We start from the raw sequence: 16,682 nt of genomic DNA, 5'->3' as shown, positions 1-16,682 counted from the left end.
TCTGTGTGACCCTCTGCAGGGTGCTGGGGGGTCCCTGAGGAGTCGTGATTCAATTCAGGGGATCAGGTCAGGGCTGTACGAGGTGGAATGACCTTATACAGGGCTTTGGGGACTCTATAAAGAGGGGTGACCCCGTGCAGGGGCTTTCCCACCTGGCTTCCCCCCTGGCAGGGCTGAGCAGTGGGTGGGATGCTGCCCACCCTGCCCAGCTCCAGCCACCTGTGCCATCACCCACGGGGAGGTCTGGGCAAGGTGCCCCAGCCTGGCAGTGCCCGCAGCCCCCCTGAGCTGTCCCTCCCTGTCCCCAGCTGTGAAGGAGGCGGCCGTGCAGCGGAAGCACAACCTGTACAGGGACAGCATGGTGATGCACAACAGCGATCCCAACCTGCACCTGCTGGGAGAGGGGCTGCCCATCGACTGGAGCGAGGAGTGCAGCGGGCAGCCCGAGGCCGAGCCGGCGGCCGAGCGGCGCCGCAGGGCCAAGCAGGTGGTGTCGGTCATCCAGGACGACGAGGGGGCCCTGCCCTACGGGGCCGAGGCGCTGCTGCAGCCCGGCTCCCCCGAGGCACGGGAGCCAGAGGAGGCACACCCCGGGCTGCCCCCGAGCCCCCCGGACGCGGTGAAGGAGATCCGGGAGGCGCTGGCACAGGAGAGCCCTGGGGATGGCACCGGGGCGGAGCAGCGGCTGATGAACGGCACCGATGGCAGCGGTGCCAGCGAGGAGGGCGTGCTGCTGGCAGGGGCTGCCCCAGGGGGTGTCACACAGCGAGGGCCAGCCCGTGATGGGGACGGCGTGCACTGTGCCACAGCGGCATCACCAGCACCCGGAGCTGAGTTCCCATCAGGGACTGGGAGAGAGCGTGGCACACCGGCATCGTCACCTGTCCCTGGAGCTGAGGTCCCACCAGGGACTGGGAGAGAACATGGGACACCGGCATCGTCACCTGTCCCTGGAGCTGAGATCCCATCAGGGACTGGGAGAGAGCGTGGCACACCATCATCGTCACCTGTCCCTGGAGCTGAGGTCCCATCAGGAGCTGGGAGGGAACGTGGCACACTAGCTTTGTCACCTGTCCCTGGAGCTGAGGTCCCATCAGGGACAGGGACACGCCGGGCTGCACCAGCACCGCCTGTGCCTGTAGCTGAGGTGTCATCAGGGGGACAGTGTGCCACACCAGCATTGTCACCTGTCCCTGGAGCTGAGGTCCCATCAGGGACTGGGAAACAACGTCCTGCACCAGCATCACCTGTGCCCAGAGCTGATGTCCCATCAGAGGCTGAGGTGCCACATGCCACACCGAGATCATCCGTGCCAGCTTCCCCTGTGTCTGGAGCTGATGTCCCATCAGGGGCTGAGGTGCCACACGTCACACCGAGATCATCCGTGCCAGCATCTCCTGTGCCCAGAGCTGATGTCCCATCAGAGGCTGAGGTGCCACACGTCACACCAAGATCATCCGTGCCAGCGTCCCCGGTGCCCAGAGCTGACCCATCAGTGTCCAGCGTGCCCCACGGCTCAGCAGCACCGGCCAGCCCCCGAGCCCGTGTCCCAGCAGAGGCCCAGGTGCCCCGTGGCACAGCAGCGCCACCCGGAGCCCAGAGCCCATCGGCAGCGTGTCACCAGCGCAGTGACAAGGAGACGGGCGAGCACGGGGCCAGCCCCCCGCAGCCCAGGGGCACCACAGAGAGCGGTGAGGGGGTGCAGACTGAGTTCTAGCCCCAGCCCCCGCCACGGACTGGCCCCGGTGACACTGGGGCTGGGGGAGGGGATAGGACCCCCGGGATGGAGAGCAGCACTGTGGGAGAGGGAGGGGATGGGGACACCGAGACCTTACTGCCTAACGGGGGTCCCCTGCTAGGGGGCTGCCACAGCCACAGCCCCCGCCGGGTCAGACTGGGGTGGCCCCAGCCTGCCATGGGGCGTCCCCTGCGCTCTGCTCTGTCCTTCTTCTGCCTTATTTTCTTTCCTACTGAGGAGATGCTTTACTGAAGAGCTTTATCTGCCCCCCACGCCAGTGCCTGGGGCTGCTGGGGGGGCTGGCACTAGCCCTGCTGAGGGTGGGTGTGTGGGACACGCCTGGCTGTCCCCAGGGTTGTCCCTGCCCCAGTCTGGGGTGTTTCCTGGGAGCCTGCCCTCTGCCACCCACCCGGGGGTTTCCTGGGAGCCTGCCCACTGCCGTCCCCACCTGGCCAGCTCCAGGAGGGCCAGTGGGAGCAGGGGCTGCAGGGGATGATGGCAAACAGGGACACGACAGGGACAGCAATGCTGGGGGGACTTGAGACACTGCTGAGGGGGAGAGCGCTGGGACAGCCATGGGCTGTGGTAGGCTGGGCTCAGAGCATCCAGGCTGGGCTTCCAGTACCCAGGCTAGGCTCACAGCACCCAGCACCCACCCCCAGCCATCCTCACCCCTAGGAGCTATTCTAGGAGCTATTTTAAGTTCAGAGTTCAGTCTCTGGGGGAAGGTGGCACTCACACAGTGTCCCAGCTGTGCCTGGCAGGACAGGGATAATTCTAGGCTCAGCTCACTGTGCACTGGAGAGATCCCAGCCCTTGCCCTCCAGATCTCCTCAGCACCTTCCATGGATGGTTTCTCCAGCTTTGCAGATTTTGGCATCTGCTGTGATGGCTGAGCAGAGCAGGGGTTTGCTGAACCCCCCGTGTGTCATGGGGACAGAACTGCTGCAGCCCCCACACGGTGATGCCAAAAGCTCTGGAGGTGCTGGGGGTCTGCAGGACCCCTGGGTGTGACACCTGGAGCAGGGACCAGCACCCTGACACCCACCTGTGCCCAGGTGCCACCGTTCCTGCCTCAGAAGGGGGGTGCCCAGACTAACCGACTCAGGGGGGCCCCCAGAGTGCCTTGGGAGGCCCCCCTCAAAGTGCCTTTCTCTGTGAACTTCAAACCTGTCTCTTCCAGGATATTTTATTAAGAAAGTTATACAAATGTTTAAAGATATGCTTATAATTAATAAAATGGGAAAGCTTTATTTAAAGCCAGAGGAGACTCTCCTTATTCCTGAAGTACTTCCCTGGGTAGGGCTGGGGATCCCCAGTCCCACTGTGACCCAGGGTGTCACATCCTGAGCCCACCCAGCAGTGACACAAAGCAGGAGTGGAGCTGAGATGATTTTATTCAAAGGGGTGTCCTGAGGAAGCAGCAAGAGGCACCTGGAGCAGCATTTCCCCCCTGGCACAGCCACACCAGCGGCTCAGGGGCTGCTCCAGCCCCATCCTGAAGAGCAGGAGCGGGGTGGGGGTGGCAGGACCCCCAGTGTCCCCAAAGGCACTGTGTGAAGAGGGGCTTGGTGCAGGGCAGCTCTGGGCAGGAGGGTCCCTGTCCGCAGCAGTCACCGGATCGTTCCCGTTCCAGCCAGGATGAACCTCCTCAAAAAGCAGGGAAGGGGAGAAAATTCCAGCACTCCCCCACTGTCACCACCCAGACAAAGGTCCCTGAGAGCCGGGGGACAGCCACCAGCCGAGGCCAGTGGCAGCGTGGTGAGTGCTGGCCATGGGGCTCCCTGTCCCCAGAGTGGGGCCAGCCCCGAGGGCCACCAGCAAGTCCTTGGGGGTCTGTGTCCCACAGAGCACAGGGACAGAGACAGACCCAGCAAAAGTGACAGCAGCTATTCCAGACGAAGGAGCAGGAGGTGGGACACGCGTGCCACCACCTCGGGGGGCTCTAGCCCCGGCCCAGCAGGGGGTACACCATGAAGTAGCCCAGGGTGGAGCCTGCGATGGCCCCCAGGAAGATCCAGGCGTTGTAGGACATGACAGCCAGCATCACCATATAGCCCAGCACCACCTGCACCACGTGGAACAGCGTCTGGGCCACGTGGAACCAGAACCACCTGGGAAGGAGAGGGGAAATGCCATCAGTGAGGGGCTGGGACAGCTGGAATCACCTCCCACCGGGAGCCTGGAGAGGCCAGAGGGGGGTTTGGGCAGCAGGGAGAGGGGTGGGGGCTACAAACAGCAGCTCAGGGGGAAATCCTGCTCCAAAATCAATGAGGCGGGCAGTAAGAGCAGCCTCAGGAATGATCTGGGATTGAATACAAGAGCAAAAACCTAGGGCTTGGCCCCAAAGGAAGAACTGCCAGGGCCAGGCTTGTGGGGACTGAGTTGCTGCTTGTGCCCATTCCCAAACCAGCAGGACCCTCCTGCACCTTACACAGCAGCTCCTGGAGGGGAACACGAGCCTCTAGGCACCACCCTGGACACCTCCCAGAGGATTTGGAGGGGCTGGGCTGCCCCTGGAGCCACCTCCCCAGGCTGTACACACCCCCCTTCCCTGGCAGCCTACAGCTCCTCCTCGCAGCCCTTCTCCCCCTGTGCTGGCCAGGGGCCCACAGAGCCATGGCTGAGCCCCAGGGGGGTGCGGGGGTCCCTGTGGTACCTGCCCTGCGCGGGGTCGCTGTCCCCCTCCTGTGGCTGGGTCAGGGCCTCCTGGCTGAGGCTGCGGGGCAGGGCCAGCAGCGCCCGCCGCAGCAGCACGGCCTTGCCCATCTTCACGGCCTCGTAGAGCACGGACAGCAGCAGGATCACCAGCACCGAGAGCACCATCCCTGCGGGAGAGACACCCCGACACTGCCCAAGCACGGGGACAGCCTGGGCGGGTGACGGGGCCACAGCAGGGCCCACCATGGGGGGGTTTGGGAATATCCGTGGGGGGCTCCTGGCACTGGGGCTGGGCAGCAGGGTTGGTCAATGTCAGGAAATGGTTATTCAGCTTTTTAACTCACAGAATTAGGTAGGAAAAGCCCTCTGAGATCACCGAGTCCAACCTGTGACCTCACCCAACAGCACCTTGTCACTCAGACCATGGCACTGAGAGTCCCATCCAGTCCCTCCTTAAACACCCCCAAGGACAGTGACTCCACCACCTCCCTGGGCAGCCCCTTCCAGTGAAGAAAGTTTTCCTAATGTCCAGCCTAAACTTCTCCTGGCTCAGCTTAAGGCTGTGCCCTCTTGTCCTGGAGAGCTGCTGTGAAACAAATACACAGCTTTGCATCAACTCTACAAAAAACATGGGAGTTAAAATATGATGTTGGGAAAATAAACAAAAACAGAAAGAAAATTGCGAAAGTGGGAAGCTGAGCCATTCCTGAGTGATCTGGGGGGTTTGGAAGGCTGAGGGGGGGCTTCACACAGCCCCTTCCTGCTGCTCTTGGCTTGGGAGAATCAACCCCTGCCTGGGGAATGCCCAGGGCACAGCACAGCTCAGCAGGGAGGGGCAGGTCCTGCCAAAAACTGCTCCAGGAGCCCACAGCTCTGCAGTGAGGGGATGGATGGATGGATGGATGGATGGATGGATGGATGGATGGATGGATGGATGGATGGATGGACGGCCCAGTGCTGGCTGCCTACCTGTGGGGCTGTGGACATTCCAGAAGTCGAAGAGCAGCACTGCTGTGTCCGAGAAGTAGAAGGTCATCTGGAAAAGAGGCCAGGGAAGGGCAGTGCAGGAGCCCCTCGGGGTGATGGGTGCCCTGTCACTGTCAGCAGGTCCCTGCACCCCCACCCTGGGATGCTCATCTGGGGATTCACCAAATGGTGCAAGTTTTTCCCCAGTTCTGAAACGGGAAGAGGAACTTGCACAGACAATTCACAGTCACGCTGACTGGGCTGAACTCCCTGTGAGCTCCAGCAGGACAATTTGCACCCCCAGCAGCAACTCTGTGTCTGGGCTGTGACAAAAAGCCAGTTTACCCCTGTGACAAAGAGAGATCCACGTGGATTTGAGGAGGGAAGGCCCCTGCAGACAGGTGCAGGCTGAGGGGAAGCTGATGGGCAGAGCCTCTGCTCCCCTCTGCCTCCCAGGGCAGAGAAACTTCCTGCACTGCCAGAACACCCAAAAACTCATCCACCAAGGCACCCAGAGCCACAAGAGTGACCACCCAGCGATGGGGACCAGGTCCAGAGGAGCATCAATCCCAACACTGCCAGGACCTGCAAAGGCACCACCCCTCTCCTTCACCCTGCTGAAACAGGAGGAGCAGGAATTGCTCTTGTGTAACATCAGCTGCAGAGCTCACAACCAGCTGACACTTCTTGCTCAAAAGGTGGAATTTTGCTGGGTTTTTCATGTTCCCTTTGGTGAATCTCCCTAGGAGGTGTTTGTGGAGCTCACAGCTGCTCCTCTCCTGCACAGATTTGTGTTTGGCTGCTCTTTCCTGCCTTTTCCAGCACCAGCAGAGGTGACTGACAGGACCAGGACCAGAAATACCATCCAATACCCCGTGGGTGTTCAGGGCACAGCCCAGCTCCAGTTACAGCCCTCGGCCCTCCTCACCCACAGCACATTAGCACATGTAATTGGCTCACCCTTTTAAGCCTCCTTTGGCCACAGATTAATCATAATTAGCCTTTAAATGAAGCTATTTCTCCTTCACAGGCTTCACCCACAGGTGGTGGAAGGAGCAGGTGACAGTTTTAGGGATGGGCAGAATCAGAGTCATTAACTTTGGAAAAGCCATCTAAGATCCTGAAATCCAAACATGCCAAGGCCTCCACTAAACCCCATCCTCAAGTGCCACCTCTCTATGTTTTTTAAACAATTCCAGGCATGGTGATTCCAGCCCTTCCCTGGGCAGCCTGTTCCAGAGATCCAGAAATCCCTTTGCTGCCCCAGCCTGGGGTGGAGACACACATTTTTGGGTGCCCAGAGTGGGTGTGACCCCAGAATGATGCTCCTTGGGCCAACAGCGATTCCACAGAGAGATTTCTTGGCGGGTGAAGGTCAAGAGAGAAAAATCCTAACAATCCCTGCATTCTTCCCACTGCTGCCAGGGAGATGTCCCAGGCTGAGGGAGGGGATCCTGTCCTCCCCCACCTGCCCCTGCAGCAGGGATTGGATTGAGCAGGCTCCCAGGTGAGGCTGCGCCCAGCTCCTCCCCCGCAGGAATTCACACCGGGAAAAAAATGCTGTTGGGAAATCTGTGCTCAAGGTGCATTTAGGGCAGGATCTGCTGCACTTTTGGGGTTATTCTAGCCAAACCAGTGGTGCCTGCACAGAGCAGCGCCAGGCTGCATCCCAGCCGGCTGCTCCAGCCTAACTGGGATGTGTGATCCCACAGTTTGGGATAAAGCTGCCTTCCTGCAGCACCCCGAGCCCACACTGGGGTCATGCTGCTCACGGGGGTGTCCCCAAACTGGGATCCTCCTTGGGACTGTGTCACCCTCCAGGCCTTGCTGCTTCAGGGGGCTGGGAGCCCTAAACATCAAACAGAACCATGGAATGGTTTGGGTTGGAAGAGATCCTAAAGCTCATCTTGTCCCAGCTCCTGCCATGGACAGGGACACCTTCCACCACCCCAGGCTGCTCCAAGCCCCGTCCAACCCGACCCTGGACAATTCCAGGGAGATTTAAGAAGTTATGGGGGGATTAATGGGTTCCAGGGAGCTTTCAGGGGTCCCAGAGTCTATTCCCAGGGCTCCAGAGGGGGTTTAAAGGGATCCAGGGGAATTCATGGGGTTCCAGGTGGGGATTTGCGTGGTCCCAGGGTGGGATCACGGGCTTCCAGGAATATTTAAGTCCTCTAGAGAGGACTCACGGAGTTTCAAAGGGGATTAATGGGGTTCCAGGGGGGACTCACGGGGATCCAGGGGGGATTTAAGGGGTTCAAGGGGGGAATCACGGGGCTCCAGGGGGGATTCACGGGGCTCCAAGGGGATTTAAGGGGTTCCAGGGTGGAATCATGGGGTTCATGGGAGGATTCACGGGGTTCCAGGGGGGAATCCCAGGGATCCAGGAGGGATTTAAGGGGTTCCAGAGGGGAATCACGGGGCTCCAAGCAGATTTAAGCGTTTCCGGGGAGAGGATTCACGGGTTCCAGGGTGGAATCACGGGGATCCAGGGGGGATTTAAGGGGTTCAAGGGGGGAATCACGGGGCTCCAGAGGAGAATCACGGGGTTCCAGGGTGGAATCACGTCATTCCAGGGTGGAATCACGGGGTTCCAGGGTGGAATCACGGGGATGCAGGGGGGATTCATGGGAATCCAAGGGGATTCACAGGGTTCCAGGGGGGAATCACAGGGATCCAGGGGGGAATCACGGGATTCCAGGGTTGAATCACAGGGTTCCAGGGGCGTGCCCGTGCTCCCCGGGGCTCACCTGCATGGCGGCGGCGGCGGGCGCGGGGCCCGGCCCGTCCCCGCGGGGCTGCGGTCACGGCGCTGCCACGGCGATGTCGCAGCCCGTCACACGGGTGTCGCAGCCTGTCTCACGGGTGTCGCAGCCCTTCACACGGGTGTCACACGGGTGTCGCAGCCCGTCGCGGCCTGTGGCGCGGGGCTCCCCGGGAGCTGTAGTGCGGGGCGGCCCCGGGCCCGTCCCCTCCTCCCGCGGCCCGGCCCGGCCCCTGCGCTTTCGCTTTCCCTTCGCTCCTGGCCCCATCCCGCTGCTGGGGCTGATCCAAACCGCCCCGGGGGTTTTATGCTGGTCCCCCCTGAGAATGCTGAAAGATTTATAGCCTAGAGAGGAGCAGGCTCCAAGGAGAGCTCAGAGCCCCTTGCAGGGCCTGAAGGGGCTCCAGGAGAGCTGGAGAGGGACTGGGGACAAGGATGGAGGGACAGGACACAGGGAATGGCTCCCACTGCCAGAGGACATTGGGAATTAGGAATTGTTCCCTGGTAGGGTGGGCAGGCCCTGGCACAGGGTGCCCAGAGCAGCTGTGGCTGCCCCTGGATCCCTGGCAGTGCCAAGGCCAGGCTGGACATTGGGGCTGGCACAGTGGGAGGTGTCCCTGCCGTGAAAAATGTGTATTTTATGATTGGCTTTTTGCAAGTATTGAAATCTATGTTGTATTATGCTAGAAAGTTATGCTATACTAATTTTCTTAAGTGGTGTATTAAATACAGTTTTAGGTTATAACATAATGTTAAAATAGAAACTATGCTATGCAAGATATTTGTTTAAGAAAGGACTCGCACCAGATAGGAGCCACAGGACACCTAAATCTTTCAGAGAAAGGGAATTTATTGCTCCCTTACCAGCAGAAAACTAACTTCTTCCCACCTGGCTCAGACTGGAAGATGGCATGAGGATTAAGAGGAAGAAGTTGACAGTGACCAGACAAAATTCTGTGTTTGAATGGAATTTATGCATCATGTATGAGATGTATGAATATGCAACAGGCGATTGTTTTTAAGGGTTAATCCTCTGTTAACAGGGGTCCTTTTTGGGCTTGTGTTGCCTAGAAAAAGGTACCCAGACGTCCGTATCTCTTTGTCTCATATTGTCCTAATCTTAAATGTTCAAATTTTACTCCAATTATATTACTATTTTTATAACCATTTTATTACTATTAAACTTTTTAAATTTCAAAAATAAGTGATTGGCATTTTTCACACCTGCCATGGCAGGGGTGGTACTGGATGGGATTTAAGTTCTATTCCAACCCAAACCATTTAGGATTCTGTGATTTTATTTTCCCTACAGACAGGCAGGACAAAGGGGAACTTTCCTTCCAGCTGTGACTAGAAGCACACAGATGATTGCTCCATGCTGGGACATTCCAACCATCCCCATTACACCTGGGAACAGGGAGTGCTGAGCTGGCCCTGCCTCAGTTTCCCCAAGTGCCAGCAGGTGCACATGCCCACAAAGGCACCCAGTGCTACAGTGCCTGTCTCTACACCACTAAAATCCCTCTCAGTGAGATGGAGACTCAAAACTGAGGCAGGATTTTTGGGGGATTGACATTTTCACCTCTTTGCAGCACTTGGTGCCTGGCTGGGAGGGAGGTGCTGGAGCAGCAGAACACTGGGCTCTCCCAGGCTCACCAGGGCCACTTCCCAGCCCAGTCCTGGGCAATCAATGCTCCAACCATTTGTGCACTTGACCCTGGCAAAGAAAAGCTCCTTTCCTTCCCCTTCTCCCAAGCTGGCACTAGTTTTGCTCCTTGGTTTTTGTTTTTTTTTTTCCTTTACAGACAGTTCCCAGCAATTATAACTCTCAAACCTCCCCCAAGCAGTCATTAAATCAGCACCTTCTCATATATAATATATACATATATAATATATATATATAATTTATAGAGAAATGACTTCTGTAAACAATATTCCTCAACTGCAGAAGGAAGTGGAGTCCAGGGCATAATGCAGCTCCAAACACAGCAGCTCTGTGGAGCAGGTGGGAGCCCTGCATCCACCTGTCCCCATCGGGATGTCTCTTGGGCGGGGACAGAACCGGCTGGCTCGGTTTGGGTGGCACCACTTTCAGCTGAAGCAAACTGGTCCGACTGTGAAACCAAACTGGTGCGAGGCATCGCCGTTGTGGAACACGGCCAGGTCCCGCAGGGGCAGCAGCCACAGCTCCTCCGTGCTGAACTGGAAGATGGTGTCGGTGATGGAGGACTCGTTGTCCAGCTGAAATGACCACCAGGGACAGCTGAGCGGCACCAAACCCCTCAGCCGGGGGCCTGCAGCTCCCTTGGCTGCTCCTTGTTGCAGCCAGCGTCCATCCCCAGCCCTTCCTGGCTTTGCCAGGGTGGTGACCTCTGCCAGGGCCCACCCCATCCCCTGCCACATCCCAAGACCAGGAAGCTCCTTGGAATGGGGGAGTGGACGCCCTCCATCCCCATCCCACCGTGTGCAGCCTCATCCCCCCGCTCCATCCCAAACTCTCCAGAGCTCGGGAGGCTCTGCAGGCAGCAGGGCTGCGTGGGCCAGGCTCACCAGGCAGCCCTGCAGGCTGGCTGCGTAGCTGTGATCCCGGGAGTCGGCCAGGAAGCGGATTTCCTTGCGGGGCTGGGGCTGGCCGCGCTCCGGGGCCGGCCTGCAGGAGTAGGAGACCTTCTGCGAGGCGCGGTGGCTGTGCAGGCGCAGGAAGCGGAGCTGCACCGCGCTGGCCCCCGCGTATTCCAGCTGCAGGGAGGGAGAGCCGGCATGCGGGGGCTGCTGCAGGGGGCTGCGCTCCCCCAGGGCTCAACCCTGGCAGGGTTAAAGCACTGGGGTTCCTCGCAGAAGGAGTGTCACATCCCTCTGTGCACAGCCAGGGGCTGTCCCAGCACTGCAGAGTGGCACTTGGAGACCCCCGTGCTCAGCTCTGTGTCCCCTCGGCTCTTCCAGCCGGGCACTCACCAGGAAGCCCCCGGGCAGGGTGCTGAACCACTCAAAGGTGTTCTCAGAGCTGTAGGTGCTCAGCCAAGCCTTGATGGGGACCTGAGGGGAGCAGGGACAATTGTCACGCTGTCCCCGCAGGGGATAGTGGCACCGACAGGACAAGGAGCCAGCACAGAGCCCCTGTGTGTCCCTGCAGCCTGGCACACACAGTGACCAGGATCCTCACTCCCTGCCAGGGCAGTGGGCACCACAGCAAGAGATTGGTCACCCTGCCCTTCTCCAGCCGACCAGCCCTTGTCCCCACCCACCCTGAGGGGTCCCCCAGCTGCCCCATAAAAGCCACCCCGTACCTGGTTGTGGACGGGGGCAATGCAGGTCTCCCCCCCGGCTGTGAAGTTGCAGAAGGCTCTCAGCGCATCCTGGGGGCTGCCCTGGTTGGGGTCGATGTAGTATTGCCCTGGAGGGAGGAGAGGACAGCCCTGGCACCCAGGTTTGGCACAGGGAGGGTGCCACACAGTGCCATCCCACCCCAGCTGGCGGCCTGGCTGCCAGCCCATTTCTCCAGGGATGCCCATGAAGCCCATCTGACCTCATTCCCCAAAATCCTTATTCCCTCTTTATCTCAAAGAGCTGCCTGTCCCTTCACAGGCTCTGGAGGCCAGGCCAGGTCCAGGGGGCCCCCCATGCCCCTGGTACCGTCGGGCAGGCCGGGGTGAGCCAGCAGCAGCTCCTTGCAGGTGGTGGCTGGTTTGGTTTTGGTGCCATTGGGATGCTCCACGAGGGCTTGGAGCTCCCGGCTCAGGGTGTCCAGCAGAGCCCAGACCACGGTGTAGTTCAGGTGGTTGGAGGAATAAATGAGGTGCTGAAACAAAAAGGAGGGGATATCACCAAGCTGACCATAGATCCCCCCACCAGGAGCCTCATCAGGTGTTGAGGAAGGGGATGGCATGTGCAGGGGACAAGGACAAGTGTGACGGGACAGGGAATAGCTGGATCTTCTTGGTCCTGGTGCACAGAGGACCTCGGAAGCAGCAGGACATGGGACAGCATCCCTGACAGCCCCTTGGGGTCACTCACCTGCAACTCCTCCTGGGACAACATCACTGCAGGCCCGCTGGGACCAGGGGGGCCAGCCAGACCCTGGGGGACAGTGACAGCGCTGGTGGCACTGGCTGCTGCCCACGAGCTCCTCAGTGAGCTCCTCCACCAGTGCCAGCAGCTGGACATCCCCATGGAATGACAGCATGGCATGGCAGGGCCTCACTGCCACGTTTAGGGGAGTGAGGGACCCAAATTTTGGGCTGAGGGGCGTTTGTGGCTCTGCTTACCGGCATTCCCGGCGTGCCCCTGGGGCCTGGCAGGCCCGGGAAGCCTCTCAGCCCCTGCCAAAGGAGGAGGTGGAGAAGGGAAGGAAAGCAAGGGGGGAGATGCTGCTGTGCTGAGCTGCACCCCCACGGGCCCCCTGCACCCCTGGGGGAAGTGGGAAGGAGGGGAGGGATCCCATGGCAGGGCTGATCCCGCTCCAGCTGCTCCCCACTGCTTACTTTGGGTCCAGATGAGCCCTGGAAGGGAAGGACAGGACCAGGATAAGAGGGAGGCAGGTGGGATCAAAGCTGCATCCCCGTGGGGTGAGGAGTGAACCCCAAACCTGCGGGAGGGGGAAGAACTCACCGGTGTCCCGGGAATTCCAGGGTGTCCCTGTGGGCCAGGGGGGCCAGTGTCACCCTGCAAGGACAACAGAGAGCTCAGGGCACTGCGCAGGACATCCCCCAGCCCGGCATCCTTCTACAACCCAGCCCCATCCCCAGGTGGATTTTATATGGAAAAACAAGAAATTCACCCCAAACACTCATTTCAGCCCCTGACATCCCTCTCCACCCTGCCCTTACCTGCTTTCCCTTGGGTCCTGGCCTCCCAGGGAGACCGTGGGGTCCTGGCTTGCCCTGGAAACGTGGCAGGATGTCACACAGGGTGACAAGGGACCAGGGGGAAGGATAAGAGCAAAACCTGTCACACACCTTGAAGCCATCGTCCCCTTGCTGGCCCAGGTCACCCTTGCTGCCCTTCTCACCCTAGGAGAGAGTCAGGGAGAGCTTTGGTGGCAAAGGGAAGGACAGAACCCCCGGGACACCAGTGTGGGTGAGGAAATTCCCAGTTAGGGCTGGCTGCAAAACCTCTGGAGCAAAAACCCCGAACACCCATCCTTTTGGTCCCAGAGAATTCACTGCAGCAGGGATGAAAGGATCACCCCAGACTAAAACATCTCTCAGGAAAACCTTGGAAGTTGCCAGGAAGCACTTGGAGAGAATAAAGAAGATTCTTGGTGTGCTGAAGCCAGAAGCAGGGGAAACATCCCAGCACAGCCTCCCCTCTGCCTGCTCTCCCAGGAGCTGCTCACTGGGCTGACAATTAATTTAAAGTTTTAATGATTCCCCAAGTTTCATTTTCCTGAAGGCTCTGAGCAGCTCCCCAGTGCCTGGGATGGGATGGGATCCATGGGATGGGATGGGAATCCATCAGGAATGGCACAAGGGAGGTTCAGCTCATGGTGCATCAGCATCAATGCTGAGAGCAGGAATTAAAAGGCTCCACACTGCTGCTTGCAACTCCAGGAGGATGGAAAAGCTGCAAAAGGCCTGGATTTGGGAGAAAATCTAAAGGTTCCATGTCTCAGTATCTGGGAACATGGTGGCCAACCCCAGAGAAGGATGGTGCAGCCATCAGGGCTCAAAAAGAGGGGAATAAGGGATGGCATTCAGCAAATTAAATGCCACCCTGTGCCCAGTGTCCCTGCTGTGCCTGGCACGTGTCCCCTACCTTGTGTCCTTTCAGTCCAGGGTCTCCTTTGATGCCCTTCAGCCCCGGGATGCCCTAAGAGAGAAACATGGAACTCCCTCACCCTGAGCTGCTCCTGTCAGCCCCTGGCAAGGAGGGCCCTCCCCACACTTGAGGATTTGAGGCAGTTTTAGAAGCTTTGAGGCATTTTCTCATTGTTTCTTTGACTTTTGCTTTCAGGATCCCTCAGCAAAGCCCATTAAAAATGCACTGGAGGTGCCTTGGCTGGCTGAGAATATCCAGCTTTTTTTTTTTTTGTGAAGTTGCCAAAGTTGGGCGCTTTTTTATTTTAAGCAGAGAGAAAGCAGTTTCTAGTAATTAAAATAAATATTTGGGTCCTTTTTGCTGGCTGCAGTTTGTGCCTCCAGCCGTGACAGCTCTCTGGGAAGGTGGACACAGTCCCACCAGTGCTCAGCACTGCCTGGCATCAGACATATGCCTAAAAGAAGGATTTGGCCTCCAAAACCTCATTTTGGGAGTGATGTGATTTGTCTGACTGCACACACCCTCCTGGGATGTCAGTTTGGGAGGAGAAGACAGGAGGAGACGGATGAACCATTTAAAAACTTCCCTCATCTCATTTTAAACAGGCCCCTGCTTCGGGTCCCTGCAGAGCCGGGTCACACAGTGGGGTCAAACAGGGAGCAGCCAGCACCCAAAACCCCACACTGATACTCACATAGGGTCCCTGGGGGCCCTGGGGTCCTGGAAGTCCTTTGTCACCTGGGTAGCCCTGAAATGCAAAGGGAGGAGCCCTGGCTGTGCCCAGGGTGATGCTGCAGGGCAGGGAGAGCAGCCCACGGGGGCTGTGGGTGTTGGGCTGGGGGGCTCTGGGGGGACAGAGCCTTCAGTGACCATGGTTTATTCTTTTCTAACCCCGGCCTCAGGCAGGTGGGAGCACCCCCAAACTGCCAGGGGGGCACAAGAAGCTGACAAAGCCACCTACCTTGTGTCCCCAGGGACCCCGCGGGGGCTGCTGGCCCATCTTGCCTCGCTTGCCCTGGGGACCACAGGTGAAAGACTCACAGGTAGCTCCAAACTGATCCAGGCACCCCTCGTCCCTCCAGGATCCCCTCTCCAGGGATTCCGAGCCCCCAGAAAACTGGGACCACCCTGCAGAGCCTGCATGGGCTTCAGGAGCAGCTCCCTGCCACCCTCGTGGGGACAGCAGTGCCACTTACCCGTCTGCCAGCTTCTCCTGGGACCCCTTTGTCCCCTTCCTGCCCTGCGTCACCCTGGGGGAAAAAGAGAGGGGGGATGTGGGTCTCCAACAGCCCAGCCACATCCCAGGACTGGGGAGGAGGAGAGGGGACAGAGCCCAGCAGGCACTGGGGGATTATGGAGCTGTGTACCAAGAGCTGGGGAGGCCCCTGTGCCCCCCAGAGCCACCTGAGCCAGGCTGGAGGCAGGATCTGCCAGCCCCTCACCCAAAAACCAGCCCAAGAGCATCCTGTGTTTGCCAGGTGGTGACAAACAGGCTCTTCTGGGCAATTCCCACTGTTTGCTCCCCATGGTCCCCAGCGGGACTGAGCAGCTCAGCCTTGCCCATCCCATGCCCACTGGGCAGTGCCCCTCAGGTGCCATCCCCAGGGGAGGATTTTGGGGGTACCTTATCTCCTTTGCAGCCTTTCTGTCCTTTAGGACCAGCTCGTCCAGGAGGCCCCTAAAATCCCGAAGGAGAAGGAAAACCTGTAAGGACACTGTGCCAGAGATGCCCCCTGGCTTCCCTCCCTGCCCTGCCCCAGTGTGCACAGGAGGATGCTCTAGGCTGGGATCTTCCCTTTGGGATTTTCCCTCTCTCTGGAGCAGGCTGGGCAGAAGGGGCTGTGGGAGGGTTCAGCAGGAGCAGGAGATGGTGCCAGCATTGGACTTGTACACATCCAGGAGATGCCAGCATCCCCCAGCCTCCTTCAGGGAGAACCACCATGGCTCCATCCCACTCCTCACCATTTGTCCTGGTTTTCCTGGCTCTCCTGGCTCCCCTTTTGCACCCATCAGGCCCTAAGAAGGAAAACAGAATTCAAGGCAAATCCAAAGCTTTGGTTTATTCAGATATTTGGGTTACTCTGTGAGGAACACAGATGTGGGAGGCTGGAAAAGCTGGGGCAGGGAATGAGGCAGAGCCTGCTCACCTCAGTGCCACTCAGCCCCGTGACTCCAGCTTCACCCGGTGGCCCCAGAGCCCCCTGAGTTCATTTGAGGACAAAACATGAGGCTGGCACCAGGGGAAGGCAGGAGGGCACAGCTGGGGCTGTTGTCCCCAGGGATGTGCCCTGCCCGTCCCCGTGGAGCAGAGGCGTTACCTGCCGGCCTGGCTGGCCCTTGGTGCCCACCACTCCTCTGGCTCCCTCATGGCCGGTGTAGCCCCGGAGCCCGGGGGCACCTGCCAGCCCCCGAGCCCCCTGCGAGCCCTGCAGGGCACAGAGAGGGGGACACTGCTCAGCCCCATCCTCAGCAGGGCCCGAGCAGCCACCCCTCCAGGGACTTCAGCTGCACTGAGCTTCGAAAATAAACCTGGAGTTTATTCCACAGCAGATTCCCCTGCAGTTTATTCCACAGCAGATCCTCCTAGAGTTTATTTCACAGCAAACACCCCTGGAATTTATTCCACAGTAAATCCTCCTGCAGTTTATTCCACAGCAAGTCCACCCAGAGTTTATTCCAGAGCCTGATCTCTCCCAGCAAATCACCCAAGCTAAAGGCTTGGAGCAACCTGGTCTGTGAAAGGTGTCCCTGCCCATGGAATCCAAAGAGCTTTGAGGTCCCTTCCAACCCGATTCT

At 59.0% G+C, this 16,682-nt stretch overlaps 3 protein-coding genes across 8 annotated transcripts in view; 1 reads left to right on the top strand and 2 right to left on the bottom strand.

The window, feature by feature from the left end:
• NIBAN2 (niban apoptosis regulator 2) overlaps positions 1-2,997 on the top strand; it is a 32,681-nt gene extending 29,684 nt beyond the window's left edge. Inside the window, exons 14-15 of one of the 3 annotated variants that reach the window (XM_039720025.1) lie at positions 309-1,024; positions 1,088-2,997. In XM_039720025.1, the coding sequence (XP_039575959.1) occupies positions 309-1,024; positions 1,088-1,717 (1,346 nt within the window). In that variant the 3' untranslated portion in view covers positions 1,718-2,997. Of the gene's footprint in view, positions 1-308 lie in introns of all 3 variants that reach the window. The other 2 variants (XM_039720026.1, XM_039720024.1) reach the window with 2 other exon arrangements.
• On the bottom strand, positions 2,912-8,300 carry SLC31A2 (solute carrier family 31 member 2). The gene is made up of 4 exons (XM_039720027.1): positions 8,116-8,300; positions 5,369-5,435; positions 4,398-4,566; positions 2,912-3,852 (listed from the first exon to the last, which is right to left on the bottom strand). The coding sequence occupies exons 1-4, from the start codon at positions 8,119-8,121 to the stop codon at positions 3,684-3,686; spliced, it is 411 nt and encodes a 136-aa protein (XP_039575961.1). The 5' UTR covers positions 8,122-8,300; the 3' UTR covers positions 2,912-3,683.
• Positions 8,301-9,361: 1,061 nt separating this feature from the next.
• Positions 9,362-16,682, bottom strand: part of LOC120507526 (collagen alpha-1(I) chain-like) — an 81,724-nt gene continuing 74,403 nt past the window's right edge. For 3 of the 4 annotated variants that reach the window (XM_039720329.1, XM_039720332.1, XM_039720330.1), the window contains exons 51-69: positions 16,205-16,312; positions 16,034-16,087; positions 15,849-15,902; positions 15,511-15,564; positions 15,083-15,136; positions 14,848-14,901; positions 14,581-14,634; positions 13,884-13,937; positions 13,085-13,138; positions 12,956-13,009; positions 12,738-12,791; positions 12,611-12,628; positions 12,395-12,448; positions 12,144-12,206; positions 11,763-11,928; positions 11,417-11,523; positions 11,085-11,165; positions 10,680-10,868; positions 9,362-10,370 (exon numbers count right to left, since the gene is read on the bottom strand). In XM_039720329.1, coding sequence (XP_039576263.1) covers positions 10,221-10,370; positions 10,680-10,868; positions 11,085-11,165; positions 11,417-11,523; positions 11,763-11,928; positions 12,144-12,206; positions 12,395-12,448; positions 12,611-12,628; positions 12,738-12,791; positions 12,956-13,009; positions 13,085-13,138; positions 13,884-13,937; positions 14,581-14,634; positions 14,848-14,901; positions 15,083-15,136; positions 15,511-15,564; positions 15,849-15,902; positions 16,034-16,087; positions 16,205-16,312 — 1,476 coding nt within the window. In that variant the 3' untranslated portion in view covers positions 9,362-10,220. The remainder of the gene's footprint in view (positions 10,371-10,679; positions 10,869-11,084; positions 11,166-11,416; positions 11,524-11,762; positions 11,929-12,143; positions 12,207-12,394; positions 12,449-12,610; positions 12,629-12,737; positions 12,792-12,955; positions 13,010-13,084; positions 13,139-13,883; positions 13,938-14,580; positions 14,635-14,847; positions 14,902-15,082; positions 15,137-15,510; positions 15,565-15,848; positions 15,903-16,033; positions 16,088-16,204; positions 16,313-16,682) is intronic. The other variant, XM_039720331.1, reaches the window with a different exon arrangement.

This window comes from Passer montanus, unplaced genomic scaffold (genome assembly GCF_014805655.1).
Source record: "Passer montanus isolate IOZ18808 unplaced genomic scaffold, ASM1480565v1 scaffold43, whole genome shotgun sequence".
NCBI classification, from domain to species: Eukaryota; Metazoa; Chordata; class Aves; order Passeriformes; family Passeridae; genus Passer; species Passer montanus.
This window is presented reverse-complemented; position numbering and strand designations above follow the sequence as displayed.

What these genes read in the sequence shown, in the direction of transcription:
- SLC31A2 (XM_039720027.1), bottom strand. An exon ending in GAATGTCCACAGCCCCACAG is followed by an intron (nt 4,567 to 5,368) that starts GTAGGCAGCCAG and finishes TCTCTCCCGCAG; the next exon opens with GGATGGTGCTCTCGGTGCTG. An exon ending in AGCGACCCCGCGCAGGGCAG is followed by an intron (nt 3,853 to 4,397) that starts GTACCACAGGGA and finishes TCTCCTTCCCAG; the next exon opens with GTGGTTCTGGTTCCACGTGG.